The sequence below is a fragment of the Eublepharis macularius genome, chromosome 12 (genome assembly GCF_028583425.1).
Source record: "Eublepharis macularius isolate TG4126 chromosome 12, MPM_Emac_v1.0, whole genome shotgun sequence".
Classification (NCBI taxonomy): domain Eukaryota; kingdom Metazoa; phylum Chordata; class Lepidosauria; order Squamata; family Eublepharidae; genus Eublepharis; species Eublepharis macularius.
In genome coordinates this window covers 44,959,349-44,979,242 of record NC_072801.1, presented here as the reverse complement: position 1 = coordinate 44,979,242, position 19,894 = coordinate 44,959,349, and the positions used below count along the sequence as shown (strand labels likewise).

Here is a 19,894-nt window from a genome sequence, read left to right as displayed (position 1 = left end):
CTCTGGTAGCCATTTTTTATTGGGGACCCAGGGCACTTTCCCCATAAAAGAGCCATCTTTGAATTGGGCGAGAGAAGCTTGATTTGCGTGTTGTTATGTTTCTATTGAATGTTTGGAATATTAAGTGACCACGAGGGACTGCGTGGCTATTAAGTAAAGCTAATTAATTGTAACACTGTTCAGGCTACCGTAGATCATTTCTCCTAAGATATTTCTTTGACTGCTCGATTACATCTTCATAAATTTACATGTCAAATACAAGCCATGCTAATTATAGAGCATTCATGTTGCAAGTGAACATAGTCTTATTTAAGACGCGTTTTAGCATAATTTGGGATGTTTATAAATTCTTGCATTATTTTAAATATCCTGGGTGTTTTTTTAGGTGACCAACAGGTTTTGAACCTGTGCATTTCAATTGGTTTCAGCATCTAAAATCTGCATAGGATTGCCTTGTAAGGGAACGATCCTAAATGGATCTTTTGGGAATAAAGGTAGTTTTTATTCAGTGTGGCTTAATCTCAGAAGAGCTTTGTTAAAATTGAACCCTCATTGTTGCAGTCCAACTAATGATGCTTCCCCTCCCCCCCCTAAATAACTGTAACATGTAATCGGGAAAATCCTATTGAATTTAGGGTCTTCAACCTAGTGTTATGCATGTTTGTTTAGAATGAGTACCGAATTCGACAGGGCTTACTCCCAAATAATAATGGCAGCTGAGCTGTGCTGCCCAAAATTGACACAGTCATTTATGTTGAAACGAGCCCCCACCCCCCATGTTCAGTATGGCCTCCACTCAGGAAAGCACAAAATTCATATTTTAATTTGGACTAAATGCTTTTGGTGTTAGGGTTAGGGTTGCCAGCCTCCAGGTGGTAGCTGGAGATCCCCTGGAATTATAACTGATCTCCAGGCCGTAGAGCTCATTTGCCCTGGAGAAAATGGCTGCTTTGGAGGATGGACTGTATGGCATTATACCTTGCTGAGGTCCCTTCCCTCCCCATCCCCTGCCTTCTCCAGGCTTCACTCCCAAAATCTCCAGGAATTTCCCAACCTGGACCTGGCAACCCTAATCAGGGTGCAGAGTTAATGCTTAATAATCTTTGTCATTTGTTTTCTCAAGCCTATGATAGCAATTGGTAGTGCCTTTTTAAATCGTAGTTATGGACAGGGTAGGTAATAATTTTTTTAATGGACTTACAGATTTTTAGAACTGTATTTATAGGTAGGCTCTTTTTATAGCTAAAATGAAATAAATATCATTTGGGTAAAAGTCTGTAAGTTCATTGAAATCTGAATTTAAAGCAAACATATTAACTGAATTTATGAACCTAGTAGTACAAACTGACAAGATCCAATCCATCTGGGCAACTTTTTCCTCCAGTAACTACTACCAGCTCTTGCCTCTGGTTGAGATCATGTACTCTTTGTGGGCCTGGCCAGTTATGACAAAGAAACAGGCTAAAGCACAGTGGAATATGGCAAAGAAACACTTTTTGTGTTGATACCAACTGGCTGCAGTCTACAAAAACCTGTTGTGGCTGTAAAATGTTAGAGACCCCTATTTGAATTCATGAGTATTATTGTTTATGAAAAGCAATGTATTGTTTATCACTTTCTAAAATAATAGGTAAAATATTTGAGACAGTCATAGTCTACTCTCTGAGGTTATATTAAAAACTATTTAGTTTTAAATCAGTATGTTTATGTGGTCCTAGCAACAAAATGCAGCATAGGGAGTATGTGATAAAGAAAAGTTTAGATTTTAAATCTTTTTTTTGCCTTGATGATTTACATTGCCTTAATTTAAATCAGCCTACCTGAAGTGTATATGAAGCCTGAGCATGGAGACAGGTTTCAAAGTTTAAGTAGGTCCTGGATTGTCTCAGTTCATATGTTAATTCCATGTGAGATGTTACCTTTTGAGATTTTGTACCAGCCCCTAAGGGAATGACCTTGGGAATCCTATGTAATTTACAACATGGTTTGAATCCCTGTGCACACAATAACTTTTAGGCCACCGGTGTCATTCTAGAAACCTAGGAAGTGTACTTGTCCCCAGTCTGAAAGGAATCAAATTCAGTCTTGTTCCCATTGAGATGGCAAGCTTAAATTTGCCTGAAGTTGTTACTGGACTGTATGTTATGTCTTAAACATGTTTTAAAGAATGCAACAGGCTTGCTGTCAGCAAGAATTCATGAAAGCCTGAGATGTTGAGATATCTAACCTGGATGCCTTCTGGAAACAGTTCTGGGTTTCACATCCAGGCCATCAGTAGGTTATCCCTAGCTTGGAGCTTCTTGTGCAGAGCCTTCTAATCATAGATAGGCTGTGCTTTCTTGGCATCTAACCCCCAAATAGGCAATATAATTTGATATTAATTTACAAAAGCTGTCTGCTTCAGTACTGGTTCAAAATCCAAAAATAAGCCACATCATTATTGGAACTGATCCTAATGAAAGGTATTGTGTGGATTATTATTAATTTAAACAAGTATTCTTTCTCAGAGCTTACATAGAAGGCAAATATAAAAGTCATCCAAAACCGGTGGAAACATAAACTAGAGCCTCCTTCTACTGTGGTGGCTTAGCCTCATCATAGCTGAAGAAAGTCAGATTTCTGCAGTCTTAAATGTGTAGCCTGGCTGGATGAGAAGGCAAGTCTATCTAGCATATATATTGTTATCCTGTCCTTCTTCCAAAGAGCTTGGAGTGGGCTTGCACCAGAACAAAAGAGCAAGTGTTAACCTTTGCATCAGTTCAGCTAGAAGACCCATCAGCCTCCATGGGTGCAAGGAATTCAGCTGCCCTGGTTAGTGCTTGGATGGGAGACCACTAAGGAAGACCTGGGTTGCTACACAGAGGCAGGCAATGGTAAAACACATCTGTTTGTCTCTTGCCTTGAAAGCCCCATGAGGGGTTGGCCAAAGTTGGCTGTGATTTGACAGCATCTAACAGGCACATGAACTTGCACTCTCTTTTCTTACAGTATTGTAAGAAACCTAAGAGGCCACTGAGCCCAACCCCCTGTGCAGTGCAGGAAATCCAAATCCCTCACAGATGGCTGTCTAGATTCTGCCTGAAAATCTTCAGAAAAGGGGGAGCCCCATCCCTATTAACTGGTTCCATTGTCAAACTGCCCTTACCATCTTCACCTCCGTGAAACCTGTCCCCAGCCCATCAAGACATCAACAGCTTTTTTCACACTGGTTACTTTATGCTAGGCTTCCTTCTTTGCTTCCCTAGTGAGGTCTGTATGCCACTTGGGGCCCTTCCTTGTATATCAAGGGCTCCTAATGTGGCAGTATGGTGATTGCTATTTTCATTCATAGTATGCCTTTTCTACAACAGGCTACCGCAGCAATTTCTCTGGAATTCCGTCACCCAATAAGCGTGCAAATGACTGTACCTTAAGCTTCAATTTCCTACATGCTTGTTTGGATATAAGTTTCATGGGAATGAAAGGTGGTTATTTCCAAATAAATTCAGTTGGGTCCAAAGTGTAAGGCATATCAGTTTTTACCAACAAAATGCAAAATCCAACCAGACCTAGACTGCAAATTTCCTTGCAAGTTTTCCATCTAGCTACCTTCTGACGCCTTACAGACTCCTGGAGCCTTAGATATGAGAAGGTCTGTCTTGAAGGGAGAACTGTGTCAGGGTTATCACCTTTCCAGATAAGCTGGAGTGCAGCCAAGACGGGGCACCTGCTCCTTTCCCTTCTCTTATCTGCTAGAGGCGTAGCTTCAGAAAGTCTGCTGCAACTGCAGTAAGAGATACGCTCTCCCTGCCCATTCCTTTGCAGAATAAGCACTCTGTAAAAGGTGGAAAGCAGGGCTCTTTATAGGTTGGTCTGTACTGACCCAAAATTTGTGCTCCATCTTGTCTCTAGCCCTTTATTGCTAACAGAACTTTGCTTTAGTTGACCCCCACCCCAAATTGTATGATTAACTACTGCAGTCGATTTTTTAAAAAAATGCCAGTTAAAAGCACAACTTCAAACATAAGAAGTTGCTCCTTGTGTTTGAGGATGCAAAGACAGTTCAGACATGCAAGTAATGGTAGGGGGCGGGGCTATGTGAGTTGGTGGCAGCAAAAATAGCCATGTGTCTGGTAGCATTTTTGAAGGCCAGCAAGAATTCCAAAATAAGCTCTTAATCTGATGACAAGTGAATTAATAGGGGGAAAGACTGCTCTCGATTCAGCTATTATTAGAAACACTGAGTCTCTGCTAACAACCGAAACCTATGCTTCAATATGGCCAGAGGTGCACTCTGGCTTGCGCTTGTACAAGCGAGTCACTGTCCTCTGGCCTCTCTAGTCACATTCCTGTCTCTGTAGGGTTGGCATTCTGTTTTCTATACTCTCTGCGCTTGATCAGTGAGGGGAGTTTGGTGCCTGGCTCATGTTTAGAGGTTTCTGCACAAATCCGTCCCAAGGGGGTAAGGCACACGCGAGAGCGACTAGCCGCGTTTCCTTCTCGTAGGAACCGTTTCCCTATTTCATGGGGCAAGCCTCTGTAGAGTTACTCCAGTCTAGAACGAAATCTAAGGTTGCAGTCTCAAGATTGCTTTCCTGGGAGTTAGTCCCTTTTAATAAAATAGGACTCAGTTATAGGTAGAGTGTTCCCTGAACTGATGTCAGTAGGTTTTGACCAGAGAAACAGCATAGGAATGTTCTGTTATTTTCTCATCCTGGAGAAGTCCGTTGGAACTTCCAACCCTTGGAAGATGCGACGGTGCTGGGGGGGGGGGAGGGAGGAGCACCTCAAAAAAAAAAAGCCCCACGCCTTCCGATTGGCCACTCCTCCTCCCCTCCCACTTCCTTTGAACGAGTGAACATGCCGGGCCGCCTTTTGTGGGCGTGCCTTCTCAAAGCCACGCCCCTTCGGCTCCACTGCCCAATGAGCGATGCGGGCTCGCTGGCTGCGGCCAAGCCCCCCGGACGCTACGGGAAAGGCATCCAGCGCCGCAGGAGTCCCGCAAGCGAGTCGCGCTGGAGCGGCTGTGGCTGTTACCGTCTCCGTTAGTGGAGGAGGGGGGCGTCGGCTAAGCGCAGGGATGGCGGCCGGGGCGTCCTCGTCTTCTGGCGGCCGGGGCGGGCTGCAGCCGCTCAAAGCCACCGTCCCGTTCCAGCTGCAGCAGCGGCGAGGCGGAGACGGGGGCCGGGCAGGTAAAAGGGGAGAGAAGTCGGAGGCCCAAGAACGAGGAGGGCAGGTGGCTGGGTGTGGGCAGCGGAGAGCGAGCGAAATCCATTGCATTTTAGTTCACACGGGACAGCGGTGTTGATCTGCCCTAACCAGCTGAAGTAGGAGTCCAATGGCACCCGTCTTCCTTCACATATATTTATATCCCGCTTTCCCCCCCAAAGCGACTTACACGTCACTCGCCTGCCCTCCATTTTATCCTCGTGACAACCCCGCGAGGCGGGTTAGGCTGAGACTGGCCCAGGGTCGCCTGCCGAACTTCTAGGGCAGAGTGGGGACTCGAACCTGGGCCTCCCCAGAGCCTAGTCTGACGTTCTAACTAGTACACCATACTGCCTCTCTTATAATAAGAAAACTAGACTTGAACGGAAGTCTATTCCAGCCAAAGCCGATGAAGTGAGCTGTGGCTCATGAAAGCTTCTGCAGGAGTGATGTTTGTTAGCATTGAAATGTACCTGATGGGCTCTCCTTTTTAAAAACCTTACTCATTTTCACTTAATTGAGATAGGGAGGAAAGGGACGGGATGGGTATAGTGGAGTGGTTGTGCAGCGCTGAGACTTGTCAGGTGGGGAATGAAAGGAGAGGTGCTTGATGATGGGGGGGGGGTGGAGTATGCAAGGGAGTCCTAATGGGGCAAGTGAAGAGGAAGCAGTGGGGTGCTCATTGTTGGGCTGGAGGTAAAGGGGTGGAGGTGCGTGGGTTGGTTGGTGATCTGGGGGGTGGGTTGGAAGGGGGTAGGAATAGAGGTTTTGTGGAAAACTCAAGGGCACGATTAGCAAGGTAAAGACTGCAGGTGTTATTTAGATTGGTGAAACTTTAAGCAGGCTGTGAAGAGGAGCCACTCTCCAAAGTGGGAGAAGGTGCAACAGAATGGCCCTTTAATTCCAACAGAATGGAGCAAAACAGCTCCAGCCCTTGTACATGTTGATAAAACGCTTGTGGTTCACTCAAGAAAAAGGGATCTTGGAGAATTGGTGGAAAGCTCTGCAAATAGGGGGTGCGGGGATGGACAAAGCTGGGAGAATGAAAAACAGCAGTGTTAGGGAGCAAAGGGACTACAAACAAAAAATGTAAAGATAGTTAAAGCTGTTCTGCAAATGCATGCTTGTGGCTGCATGTGCAATCCCGTGTACATAGTTCTGAATGTCTTGTCTTGGATGAAGATAATCCTAGAGTTGGAAAAGATGTGCAGAAAGGGAAACTAAAACGAGGTGGGTGTGAGGGTGGCTTAGAAAGGCTGTTAGAAAGGCATCCGTTGGATAGATAACACTGGGGAGGTACAGGAGAAGGCATTGGGGTGGAAGGGGACATGGCTAGAGGGAAGGTGGTAGGGAAGAGACTGCACTGGATGAACTTGGAAGAGAGCTGAAGGTGTCAGCAGCTATAGGAATTGGATGAGTCACTGGTTGTGGAAAGAGAGGCTGTGTGTGTGTGTAAACTGTGGGCAAGTCACAACTGACTTACGGTGACCTCAGCAAGGGACTTCCAAGGCGAGTGAGGGGTAGAGGTTACTTGCCCTTGCCTTCCTCTGCAGAGTCTTCCTTGATGGTCTCCCTTCCAAGTACTGACCCTGCTTAGCTTCTCAGATCTGATGAGATCAGGCTATACCAGGCTGCCTTCCCTGCCAGGAGACCATAGATAAAGATTTTATTTAATGACTTGATGTTCCAAAGTAGATATGGCCCATCTCTCTTCTCCTATCATTGCAACAACCCCCTATGAGGTAAGCAAGGCTGCGAGACAGACTGTCCCGTTCAAGAGCACCCACCACAGAGTGAGTTTGAACCTCCGTGTCTTCTAGTCCAACATTCTAACTGCTTTGCCGCTATGTTTCTCAGATACCTTCTGGACCTCCCTCATGCCATTCAGCCCCCACCCAAGTATCAAACATAAGGACATTGCATGACTTGGGCTGCCCCTAGGCCTCCGGGGTGACCAGAGGGCCCCCCCTCTGAATTTTGCTCCCCTAACGATAGTGTGTATATGCATGCACATGGTCTTCAACAGCCCTGTAGGCCAGGATGCTAGGAAGAGCAGGAACTCAGTGGCAGATCAAACAGAAAAACCAGGCTGGGCCAGTTAGAGACAGAGTGTGGTGCAGTGGCGGCTGATTGCTCCTGGGTTATGGAAGAAAGTGAAAGGAGGAATGAACATCTGAGTAGAGGATCTGTAAGCTATTTTTGTATCTAGAAAAGAACCTGCATGTGTGTGTGTGTGTGTTTAAGTGAGAAAACCAAACGCATCCCTAAGCCACGCTCTGCCCCACTGCTGTCTCTTTGACTGTGGGGTTCTCTTCCAGGGGCCAACTTTATTTGGGCCATGTTGATTTAAAGGGAGCGATTCTGTGGCCAATGTTCCTTTGCAGACACGTCGTTGGCCTGTTTGGGTTATTCCGAAGGCACAAAAAAAGAGCTAAAACTGGCTGTGCTGTTGCAAGTTTATTGAGGGCTAGCCAAGGGAGGTTAGAAACGGGGAAGGATTTGTTGTGGCTGCCGCAGCCTGTGAATTGCACTTCACTTCCTTTAAATTCTTCTTCGGGGCATAAGAAACGCCTCTTGTTGCAGTGGGAGAAGCTGGATCGTTTATTCAGTGTGGTGCTGAGCCCAGCTTTGCTGCCTTGCTAGTTTGTGTGTTTTTGTTGAGTGAGGCTCGCCCCGTGATCATGTGCCTGCTTATAGAAAAGAGGAAGGCGTGTGTCTGTTAAAAACGTATGTTGAGTATTTAGTGCCAGATAATATAACCATGTCACTTTTTGTAAGCACCTCAAGGAAGCAGTTTTGGATTAAATAGCAGGGACTTCAGTGATGAAAATAAAGCTAAGAAAACCAGAGGAATCTATATTCTTACATGAATATAGATATGCTTTCAGACAGTTTTACACTTATCCTAAATATATACCATGTTAAATTTGTAAGTTTCACATTACTGGATTTTTAATTGGCTGAATAATGTCTTAATTTCCATGTGTTCTAGTTCAGAAATTTCTTGCTCAGCTTACCTGCAAATGGGGCTGTGGTCTTGCAAGGAGTTCTGATAGAACCTAGCAGCTGAGGCGTTGCAGGTTAGCTTTTCAGAGCCAGTTTGGTGTAATGGTTAAGAGTGGCAGGACTCTAGTCTGGAGAACCAGGTTTGATTCCCCACTCCTCCACTTGAAGCCAGCTGGGTGACCTTGGGTCAGTCACAGCTCTCCAGGGTGATTGTTGTGGGGATATAATAACATACTTTGTAAACCACTCTGAGTGGGCGTTAAGTTGTCCTGAAGGGCAGTATATAAATTGTATGTTATGTTATTATGTTATGCTCATTCATTATCAAGTGAAGACCTTTGATCCAGTGATGCCCCTTTTCAAAAGCTTGCTATAATTGCCAGTAATATTAATTAACAAATCTTGGTGAAGATCAATCTGGTCTCTACAAAGACAGTACTGTGGGGCTGGGAGAATGGTTAGTTCTGCATTTGTGGGGGCGGGGGGGGCAGTGCCCTGTTAATGTAACTATTATTAAACCATACTGGCTCAGTTTCCCCATTTTTGGGTTGCTGGCAGACAGAAGGGTGGTCTTGATCCATGTGCACCTTATGACAGTTGACGGATAATGCAGTCGGATGCAGAGAATTCCAGTCTAAGCTCATGGAAATCAATGGGTTTGGATCAGAGTATTCTTGTGTAGGATTGCACTGTAAAACACTTCCAGGGTCTCTTATTTCACCACCTGTCTCATGCCCAAATTGACACATGTATAATTCTTGGCTGCCAGTGATGGATCATGAAATCAACAGAGGACTGTCTTATGGCTGGGCTTCAAAGAAAATGCTCCAGCGGCTGGCTCAACAAAGCCACGCCATAAAATTCCCAATATATACCCGCCTTTTATTATGCCACTATGCTTTGTTGTTAATATCTAACTTAGGTTGGATTTCAGTATTTTTTTTTAAAAAAAAAGAGATGGCAAAGCCTCAGCTTGTGCTCAATAACCTTTTTGGTGAATCACTCAGATGATGAATGAAAGGGATGAAGTGTGTGCTAGATCCAGATGTAGGTAGGAAAAGTTATATCTGGTGCAGGACAAGAGAGTTGCTGTAGCATGGTGGTTAAATGGTAGGGCTGTAAATCAGCTTGTTCGCACCCCACTACTTCCATGAGCTCAGTAGGTGGCCTTGGGTAAGCCATTCCTCTCAGCCCCAACTTCCTATCTGTATTGCGGGGATAATAACAGTGACTTTGTTCAGACTCTAATCTGTCTAGAAGAGTGATATATAAGTGCAGTTGTTGTTGTTATAGAAAAGAGCAAGAGTTCAGTAGCACCTATAAGACTAACAATATATGTGGTAGGGTACGAGTTTTTGTGAGTCACAGCTCACTTCTTCAGATCAGTTATTATTAAGTTACTTCTGTGTAATTCCTGGGTGCCATTCTTTGGTCTGCTCCAACTAAGTAATCTTCAGTGGAATCATATTGTAGAAGGTAGATTCTAGAATTCTGTTTTGCAGTCATTCCCCACAGATCACTCCCTGCTTCTTGGAGAGAAAGTATTGCTTGTCTGTCTTAAAAGGGAATGTACAAGTTTGGACTTCCCTTAGAACAGAAGATGAGGCAAGCTCAGTGTTTTTATAGCAACAGCGAGGCCTGTTGGGGCCAAATGAGACACGACGTAGGCAGATCCGTATGTTTAAATTGTAGTTGCCTAGCTGGATGAGTCTGGTTTAAGGAGCAGAAAGGGTGGAAGCATGAAGGAAGAAGCTGCACAGCTTATCTATTTGCACCCCTTTTCCCTCAGCCCTTTTCTCTTCGCCGAACTTGTTTCCAGTATTGACAGTCTGGCTCAGAGAAAAGTTCCTGGAAACAGCAACAATGGGGAAGTAAGCTGTGGATGAGTATTTGCACCACTCTAACATGTGCCTGGTTTACTCCATAAGCCATCCTTCTCTCCCACACCCCCGAGGCACAATTTTGGTATGCTTTTGGCTGATATGGATTTAAAACACTCTGATCTTCTGATGTCCCAGTCTAGTGGTCTCTTAGTTGCAAGTATCTTTAAAGTTCCAGTTTTCCATTCTGGGTTTGCAATGCGCAACCAGGAAGTGTGTTTGGATGGAGGTGGGGGAGATTGATTAGATAACCATCTTGGCTGGGCAAGGGGTTAAAACCATTATAAAACCCCAAGAGTATCAGTCATCTGTTCTCAGTGTGACCAGATCTCAGGTTCAGACCTTTGTGTGTCTTTCTTCACTGTCCAGTTATCTCCCCATCTTATGTTGCTCTCCTGTTGGCTTTGCAGAACAAGTAGAGGTTTTGGAAGAGAAGCCCTCTCGCTTGCCCAGTTAGCAAAGGCGATCACCTTTCATGCCTTGACAGATGACTCCATTTGCAGAAAGCAGTTGTTATAGCGCAACGGAAAGTACACAACATGCCTTAGAGGTGTGAGCATTTATTTACATTTCAAGCTGAGTGGGTGGAAATTAGGTAGTCAAAAGAGATGGAATGATGCTGATGACAGAGTAGTGTTAGCAGAAGGCAGAGCATGGGCCAGCTTCGTATATGTATAGCGCTGCTTGGTGTGGTTTATATGAGGGTTTTCCTCCAAAAGTGGCTCTGTGTTTGAATATCCAGCTGCCATTTTCTAACTCTAACAGATCAGATACTGGGATATATTTTATATGGAAAGTAGAAGGCGCCATCTGAAGCTGAGTTAATGGCGATATCTTTCCGTGTGCTCTTGCAGCACATGCTGCAGGCTGAGCCCTGTGCTTGCTTTCCAGTATGTGGCGAAGGACCTGCGCATGCAGGGAAATAGGAGTGAGAACAACTTGCAGCTTCCACTGCCAAGCTGCTCTGTTGCAGCCCACCCTGCTTGCCCTGGCTGGAGAGACCCTGCAGCAGGTAGCTCTGGAAGAAGTGACCATAATGCGTTCTGCAGTCTCTCCTGCTCCCAGTATGTTAAATGATGAGCAGAGCTCAACAGTTGTTCCTTCTCTGCACATGCAGAAATCATACTGTTGAAACCATGCACTTTTATGAAAATGATACTGTTGACTTCTGCTCAGCAGCCCATAACTATTGCCTTCTTGCAAAATATTTGGCACCTGGCTAAGAAACTGAAAAAAGTGTGCGCGCGCGCACGCGCACACACACCAGTTGGTTGGCTGGCAACCCTAAGAATGCAGAGGATCAAGAAAATGGAAACAAAAAACAGTGGCTCTGTTGCTATTTCCAGAAGGATTGGAAGAAATAGCAATGGATCTTTACCACCCCAAAGTCTCAAGAGCACAGTTGCCCAGGCTGAAGCTGTTCTTATGTCTATTTAGGAAAGTAGCTGTCAAGTCAGCCTGCAAGGAGCAATGTTCTTACTTTCAGAAGTCTACGCTGTACTGAACTAGGAGTTTCTGTCACACATTTTATAAACTGCTAAAGGCTGTGCATGGAGAGATGCTGTGAAGTGTGGACTGACAAATTGTATGACAAGTCTGTGCTCGAGAAGTCCATGTTCAGTAAAGTACTGCACTTGTCCATTACTTTAGATGTATATCCCATCTCCCTGGGCTCAAGGTAGTTTTAGATGATTAAAAAGATTTCTGAAGGATTATAATCTGACCCATGTAAACCATGCTGTCTCCCCTATATATGCTCCGTCATTCTCTTATCTACTCTTAGATGAATAGTCTATGGGGTAGTGGTTGCCTTTGCTGAGACAAACAATGATGCTTAAAGATCCTGTTGCGCTGTACACCTAATCCGTCTCTGGTGGTGCTCAGCATACATTTGCAGAATAGCCACTAATGAGAACTGTGCTGCAATCTCAAAAAAAATCCTCTTTCTTCAAGCTGGAAAATAAGACTCCCCCCCCCCGCCCCAGACCAGAACTGAGTAGAACTGTATGCCCTAATCCATTCGTTTATTACTCCCCCAGTCTGCCTTTTCTAAGCTCCGGCACACACATTTCTCTATGCTTTTAGTACCCTTTGGTGCCCTGGGTTGCAAACCAAGCACAAGCGGCCTTGTCTGGTTTCTTCCCTCCACAGATGGTTTAAATCTGGCTTTTTAAAAACGTACAGTTGAGAGCCCTACTAGGATTTGTGGTCAGTCACCGGAGAGGTTAGTCACTGCTTAATAAAAACAGCTGTACAGCTCCGTAGAACTCATCTTATAAAACAATGGTGAATGAGCGCTGTGCTTGCAAGCATTAACTTCTAACGGCAACTGTCCCTTGGCTTTCAGTGAGAGTAGTATGTACCTTTCAAGAAGTGTGGCTAAGAGTTCATGCCTCCTTTCATGTATTTCATTAAGGACCTTGAGGATCAGGCTTTTCTCCCCTGCAGTCTAGGATGGTGATGCTGATTATAAAAACTGTGCTTACATACCGCTCCTTTAGACAGATGAGTGCCTCATCCAGAGCTGTGGACAAGTTAGTGTCATTATTATCCCCACAATACAGCTGGGGAGCTGGGCCTGAGAGGCGTGGCTTACCCAAGGCCACCTGCTGAGCTCACGGCAGTAGTGGGATTTGAACCAATAGAGTGCTGATTGGCAGCCGAACCATTTAACCACTGATATGTGGAGTAGGGCTGTGGTTCCTCACTAAAGACTCTGTACGTATCCAGGGCTCCTGCATGTTTCAGAACTGAGCCCTAGCATTGGAAAGCTCATCTGGCTGTGGTGTTTTTATCCTTCTCAAGGTGACCTACATCATCCCTCAGTTTTCGTTCACACAGTGATCCAATCAGGCAGGTCAGCTGGTCCATGGTCATCCAATGGGTTTTGTGGCTAAGCAGTAAAGTTGCCAGCTCCAGGTTAGGAAATTCCTGAAGATTGGGGAGGGGTGGAGTTTCGGGAGGCAAAGGACCTCAGTGGGGCATAATGCCGTATAGTCCACCCTCCAAAGCAGCCATTTTCTCCAGGGGAACTATCTAGGGGTTCAAACCTTGACCACCGTTTCCAAGTGCTGCTTACAGCTACTCAGAACTCCTCGTAGCCCTCCTGGAGGGTTGAAGCACCTGCGTTGTTCAAGATTTCCCAGTCCCCGGGTTCTTTTTGGCCCTGGGTGGATTTGCACACAGCTGGTCAGAAACTCAAGACTTAAGGCTTAAATATAATGTTGTTTATTAGCTTAGGAGAGTGTATGCAGGATTGCAGGAACCACTCTATAAAGGCACGAGCAAAGGCAATAAAATAACAAACAACTTATCTAATTCTGGCTAAAACTATCTGTCTAGACATGAAGCTTGCTAACTTGCTTTTCTCTGCACAGGCTTGAGTTGCTCATACTCACAAAGTCCAAAACCATGCCAGGCAGCTCTGGTCATCTCAGGCCTGACATGGAGCAAAGTCTCTCACATGCTGATGGAATAAAGGTAGCAATAGAATGGCGAAACCAGGTCCAAGTGAGAGTGTGAAGCCTGGTTCAGAGTGCAGTGAGGAACCATCTTTTCTAGTAGTGTCAGCCAATCAGGGCACACTTTGCTATCCGCATTGCTAGCCTGAGAACAGGAAAGGAGGACATGTAGAGCCGAGACTCCCTTCCACCCCAAGGACACCTAGTCTGAGCAACAGCTCGCAGATGCAGTTAATTAACTGAGCTGCTCATTCCATTCCCAGTGTGGCAGACCAGAACTGGGCCTGTGAGAACTTAGGAGCCTGAACCAAAGTGCTTAGAATAGGCATGTATATGTGGCTGTCCTAGTCAGGAATTGATCTCTGTCTGCTGGAGATCGGTTGTAATTCTGGGAAATCTTCAGCCACCACTTGGAGGTTGGCAACCCTACTAAGCGGTGGCTTGACTCCAGGTCTTCCCACCTCTGGCCTATTTAATACATCACACTGGCTTTTATCAAGAATAGCCCTACTGATTTCCAGTCCCAAATTAAGCCCTGGATTTTGTCATTTTCTTGATCCAGGAAAGATCCAGGAAACAGGTAATGGTAGATAACCCATCTCTTATCTACTGGTTCGCCTTGTTACTCAGGTTGAATTATGCAGTCCTGCCTGAAGAGAAGGCCATTTGTCTATTCCCTTCCCCAAAAGAACCTCTTGTTGTAGTCTGCAATGATGGATTTGTAGGAACAAAATAGAATTTCTTGGTATAGTCACTAACATAATACCATACAAGGCTCCAGGCTTCTGCCTCTAGGCAGCTGTCAAGCCATAGATTCTGCTGGTCTGACTGCTAATAAGCTGAAAGAAAGTAGGCTATGGAAATTGGCAAAGTGGGAAAATGAAAAATGGATGTGAAATGGATTGGCAGCTTTCCCTTCCCACCAGGTCAAAGAAGAGTTTCTTCCACTCCCTGGTTTATAGCATATGATGGTGATATTTCACTTTTCAGGAACTTGCTGTTAAGCTGCAGTGACTCACTCATCTTTAGCTGGGGGTTTTCGCTGGAGCCTCTCCGTCAAATACTTTCCTTGCCGCCTAGGTGCTGCGAACCATTCCAAGAGTGGAGGGAACAGGCCGTGCCAGGGTAGAAACCTTTACTTTTTATTTGCAAAAGAAAGAAAGAACTGGACAGGTTGACTAGATTGGGGGGGGGGGGCATTGGGATGCTAATTGACAAATGGAATGGACTGGGGCGTATTCTTGGCAGGATGAAAAAGTTTGGATGCTGAAGAACAAAATTCCACTCTGCATCTGTGTGGGTGGACATAGCTGCATGAAGCTGATGGAATAGAGCCTGGTATTGTGAACAAATGCTGCTTGTCTGCTGCCAGTAGCAAAGAGGCTCCCGGATAAATTAAAATGAGAGAGATTCTCTGTAAACCAAATGACTTTAGATGTCACACATCTATTAGCTATAGGATACGTTCATGGCTGAGCTCAACCTCAGGTTGCTTTGAACTCCCAAAGGATTCTTCTGCCAATCCCTGGCAGGGCTCAGAGCAGAAGGAGTTTGAGCCAAAGTGGCCAGAGTTTGAGTCTCTGTAGTAGCCAGTATCCTTGTAGTATTATGTATCTTCTTTTGTTGCAGGTGTCAAAGATTTGGGTGTGTAGGTGTTAGTTCTAGAATATTTCTACTCAAGGAAGTGATTTCAGTATGCCTAATTTCCTAACTAATTGCCTGTAGATCAATAAGATTCGAGTCCAGTAGCACCCTAAAGACCAACAAGATTTGCAGGGTATAAGCTTTTGAGAGTCAAAGCTCCCTTCATCAAATACAAGAAGGAATGTTATCTACTTGCATCTGTCAAAGGGAGCTTTGACTCGTAAAAGCTTATACCCTGCAAATCTTGTTGGTTTTCAAGGTGCTCCTGGACTTGAATCTTGCTCTTTTACTGCAAGCCAACACAGCTGCTGTGTTACAGAGAGGCGTGTGCCCAGTTGCCATCACCCAAAGCAGACATATTTACTTCCATCCTTAGGACGAGGCCTGCATCTCAGGGGGGCTTGCAGCTTACCGGTTCCTCTGGTAGTGGCTGTTCCAAGGCAAGAAGCAGCTGACAACCACCAGCTGCTCCGGCCAAGGACTTTGTTCACTTTCCTGAAACACGGAGCAGGTGCCTTCCTGGAGAATGGTGCTCTTAATATCATTTAACAATAAATGGGGACTTAGGCGAGATATGTTCATACATTTCCAGATTTTTTTTTTGGCATTTTGCTCATCTAAACCTCAGAAAATACTAATCAAAGCCAGATTACACTACTAAAGGATGGAATGTAGAACTACCTAGCATTGTCCAAGCTAAAATTACAAGGAAGTCTTAAGCAAAACATGAATTCTTGCTAATATTTCCCAGACCACCTTAAGAGGTGACAAATTAAACTCAGATAATGGAAGCTCTGCTCCTCTTTTGGGGATACCTAGAAAAGAGGATAGAACCTAATGGGGGAAAAGCACCAAAGAAGTTTTAAAGGGTGTAAGAGAATTTAAGGAGCAGCAAATAGTAGCAAATCAGCTAAAATCAAAAGCAGAATTCCTTTCCTTTATCCCTTAGAAGCTCCTTGTAACATAGATCTTAAGCAGCGGAGTTATTTAAACCTATTGTTTAAGGGACATAAGGACTGGTATAAATTTTGCAACTGCTAGTGTAATTTTAGAATCCCTATCGCTCAATCACTCAGGGACAGATAGTCCAGGCCAGTCAATTAAAAGAGGAGTAATATAACACAATTGAAGGTCCTCATAAAAGGGACAATCTAATACCTATGTGCTAAAGAATCAATTGAGCCAGAGGAACATGTCCTTTCTGAGTCAGATCACTTAAGGTGTCTGTCTTTCATGACCAGAGAAGGACTGGCATTTACTTGAATCAAAGGCTACAATTAATGAAGCTTTTACGCACAACAATGATAAAATCTTGAACGGGAAGAGAAAATGGAGGCGCTAGACAACAGAAGTCATTGTGCAGGCTTTAAAATAAGAGGGATCAAAGGTGATAACCTTAAGACATGTTTAGACAATTTATTTGCATGGATTCTCGGATCTGCTTGAGGCAGTTTACGAAGTAAAACATAACAACATGCATCACCACAGTTGTTTTTAACAATTAAAAAAAATCCAGCATTAAAAACCATGAGCTCGCTTAAAAGGAGTCTCATAAACCAGTTCTCAGGCTATAAACAAAGAGATATTAAAAGATCAACCCCTTAATGAAAAGCCTGGGCCAAATGAAACATTTTGGCCTGGCACCTGAAAGAGAGGTGCCGGGCAAGCCTTAAGGGGAAGAGCATTCCACAGGTGAGGAGGCGCCTCCCCTGAAAAAGCCCTTTCTCTGGTTGCCACTTGCCTCACCTCTGAAGGAGGGGGCCCAGAGAACAGGGATTGTGAGAAAGATCGTAGTTGGCAGATGGAACGGTATGGGAGGAGGCGGCCCTTTATAGATTCCAGAACACAGTGCTTTAAGCCTACAAGGAGGCTTGTAAATATGATGAAACGTGCAAGACTAAAACTACTCTAATAGCGCCGTCTCTCTCCTCCTGTCGCAAACTTAGCCACTTCCCTGGAGTTACTAAAAATTGTGGTTGGCTGTGTCCAATACCCTTGCTCTTTTAAATCTGGTTTTATTGAAAAGGGCTGTTCTCATTACTCCATGACGTGTGGTTGCTGTTATATTTGCACTCGTATGTTGGGGCGGTTAAATAATAAAACTTAAGAGTATTAAAAACACAACCCACAATTGCATAAAACAGTCAATGGAAGCCACTGCTGCAGTGTGGCTGGATTGTCCTAAGGCTGCACAGCAAACATAAGCAGAAAAACAGTAAAAAGTCCAGTAGCGCCTTTAAGACTAACCAACTTTATTGAGGCATAAGCTTTCGAGAACCACTCCTTTGGATCTATAAGCAGAAATGTTTCCACTAGCTTCCCAGGAACGGTAAGCAAAGCACAATTCCAGACATCATGTTTGGGGGCATTGGGGGGTATAGCCAGATATCAGAAGCTAAGCAGGGTCAGTACTTGGGTGGGGACCACCAAGGAAGACTCTGCTGAGGAAGGCAATGGCAAATCACTTCTTCTTCTCAACTTGCCTTGAAAGTTCCTTGCTTTCAGTTGCAACTCGATGGCACATACATACATAGCATAGCATCTCGTTGGTTAAATTTGTATGCCGCATGCACAAGGCTGGCTCCAACCATTCTCTTTTGATGGTTTAACAAACAGTACCTGTCGGCAGACAGCACTGCAGATTCCTCCCTTGCAGTGATGACTCTCATTTGGTCTGCCTGTATTGTTTATGACCTTCAGAAGCAGAACTGCAGGGGGCTCAATGGTGTGGAAGAGGGGAGGAGTCCTATTCCATGAGCTGAGTTCAACTTACGGTACTTTGGATCCAACCGTTTTGTCTGTATACCTATTTATATGTAATACTCTACGCTGTTGGGCCCCATACTTGCCAAAGTGGTGTTATGGTTTAAAGTGTTGGATTAGGACCAGGAGTTCACATCTCTCTGTCATGGGTTACCTTTAGCCAATTGCACACTCACCGCCAAACTTACCCAACATATTTATGAAACTAGTGTCTTGGTTTTCTGCAAGCAAAATTGCAAGTATAGCAAATCCTAAAGAGAGCGACCTGCAAGCTACTGCTTAGCACATGTATCTTAGTTCTTGCTGAGTGGTAATGAAAAATAAAAGATGAAATAAACGCAAACTGTGTAGTAATGAATATGGGCTGTCTCATATAGTCATAATATGGTTAGCAGCATATTTAGATTGCAAACTGAGTTTAATGCAGTGGAAAATGTTGAACTGAGAATTATCATGCATATTATAGCATATTCATTGTGGGAAAAGTTTGTCACATTTAAACAATAAATATATCCTTGAACGTATGGTGGTGTACATGTCTACACTATTCATAGGAATTAACATTAGCTAATGCTGTAGGTTGTTTTACATAATCTCATGCTATACTTTGTGAGTATGCAAAGCCTTGTTAAAAAAAAAACATTTCACTAATTCTAAAAGAGAATATATTGCATTGGAATTTTTCCACTGGAAAGATTTTATTTAAAAGAAGTTATTGGCAGAAATGTCTTCCCCTCCCTGCCCCAGCCCTTCACATCTCTTGTCTCGAAGTCTTAGTCTGATATGAGATTGTTGTAAATGTTCCTAGTAGTCAGTGTAGAATAGTGTTGTAGTGGGGAGTCTCTCCTCCATTCCCTTCGAATCTTCTCATTTTTTTCCCTACAAGCAACACAAAGGAAGAAGATTTAAAAAGAAAAAGCAGTCCAGGCTAAAGGCTGAAAAGATGCGAGGCAGCTGCCAGACTGGTGGCCTGAGATAGGGGACCGCTCTGTTATCTTGGAGAAGTGTGTGTGAGCTCAGCACAGCCTACCAGATGGGAGCCCCGTCGCCGGGGAGCAGAGCTTGGACCAGTCCCAGAATCTGCAGGTGGGGCTGAGCTGGGCTGGTCCCAGCCTAATGGGCGAGGATGATAATAGAGCAGCACTGTAAACAGGATACTCCACCCTGCTTCTCCCACAAGCCATCTTTGTCTTGCAGCAAGTATTGTTTTGCCACCTCGGGTGTATTTTTAGGCTGCAGCGCTTTGAGTCAAGGAAAGCAGCTTCAGCTCTGTTGCAGAACGGTATTCTTTTGAGCTCTTCTGACACCGGTGGGCAGCCACGGATTTCCCAGATGCTTTGAATGCTGACCGTGCGAGTCGGAGCAGGAGTAAATTAAGGCCGGGGTTGGGTTTGACCCTCAGATTGGGGAGGGGGAGTCTGTGAGGTTGTGCTGCCTTCCCCAGTAAGTAACCACAACGCAACTCCTGTGGTTGGAAAGGCTGAGCTCCTTAGGTTGGGGAAGAGAGGCTTCCAAGCAAGTTCAAGTCCAGGCGCTTGTTTGGGAATTGTGCAATTTACATGTGCCTCAAATAGACATGAATGTGCAGTCAACAGCCCGTCGAAGGAGGCCTTAAATAGCTGCCGAGCTCCTATGAGTCAAGCGCCCTCAATCAGAGCTGCCAGATATCTCCCTGGCGAGATACCAGGAGATCCCTGCCTTTGGTTATGATGATTGCATATTAATTTATGTGTAAATGAAAAGCGAACAATCCTCAGCCTTGGGCATCCGCTGGCATTTTCCTTGACGTGGATGTGCTAGCTAGAAGCGTAGTGAGCTACGACGAGCCAGGAAAATCTTTGCTTCAGAACATGCTGCTCTCATCAGTGAACTTGCTGGGTGGTTTTGAAGAAGCCACTCTTTCAGTCTTCTCTCCCAGTTGGATGGCCTGTCTTACAGGGGCATTGTGTTATG

At 44.8% G+C, this 19,894-nt stretch overlaps 1 protein-coding gene across 1 annotated transcript in view; it reads left to right on the top strand.

Moving 5' to 3' along the window:
• The first annotated feature begins 4,978 nt into the window (after positions 1-4,978).
• The window catches only part of FAM117A (family with sequence similarity 117 member A), a 37,170-nt gene continuing 22,254 nt past the window's right edge, over positions 4,979-19,894 (top strand). The window contains exon 1 of the mRNA XM_054992250.1: positions 4,979-5,171. Coding sequence (XP_054848225.1) covers positions 5,060-5,171 — 112 coding nt within the window. The 5' untranslated portion in view covers positions 4,979-5,059. The remainder of the gene's footprint in view (positions 5,172-19,894) is intronic.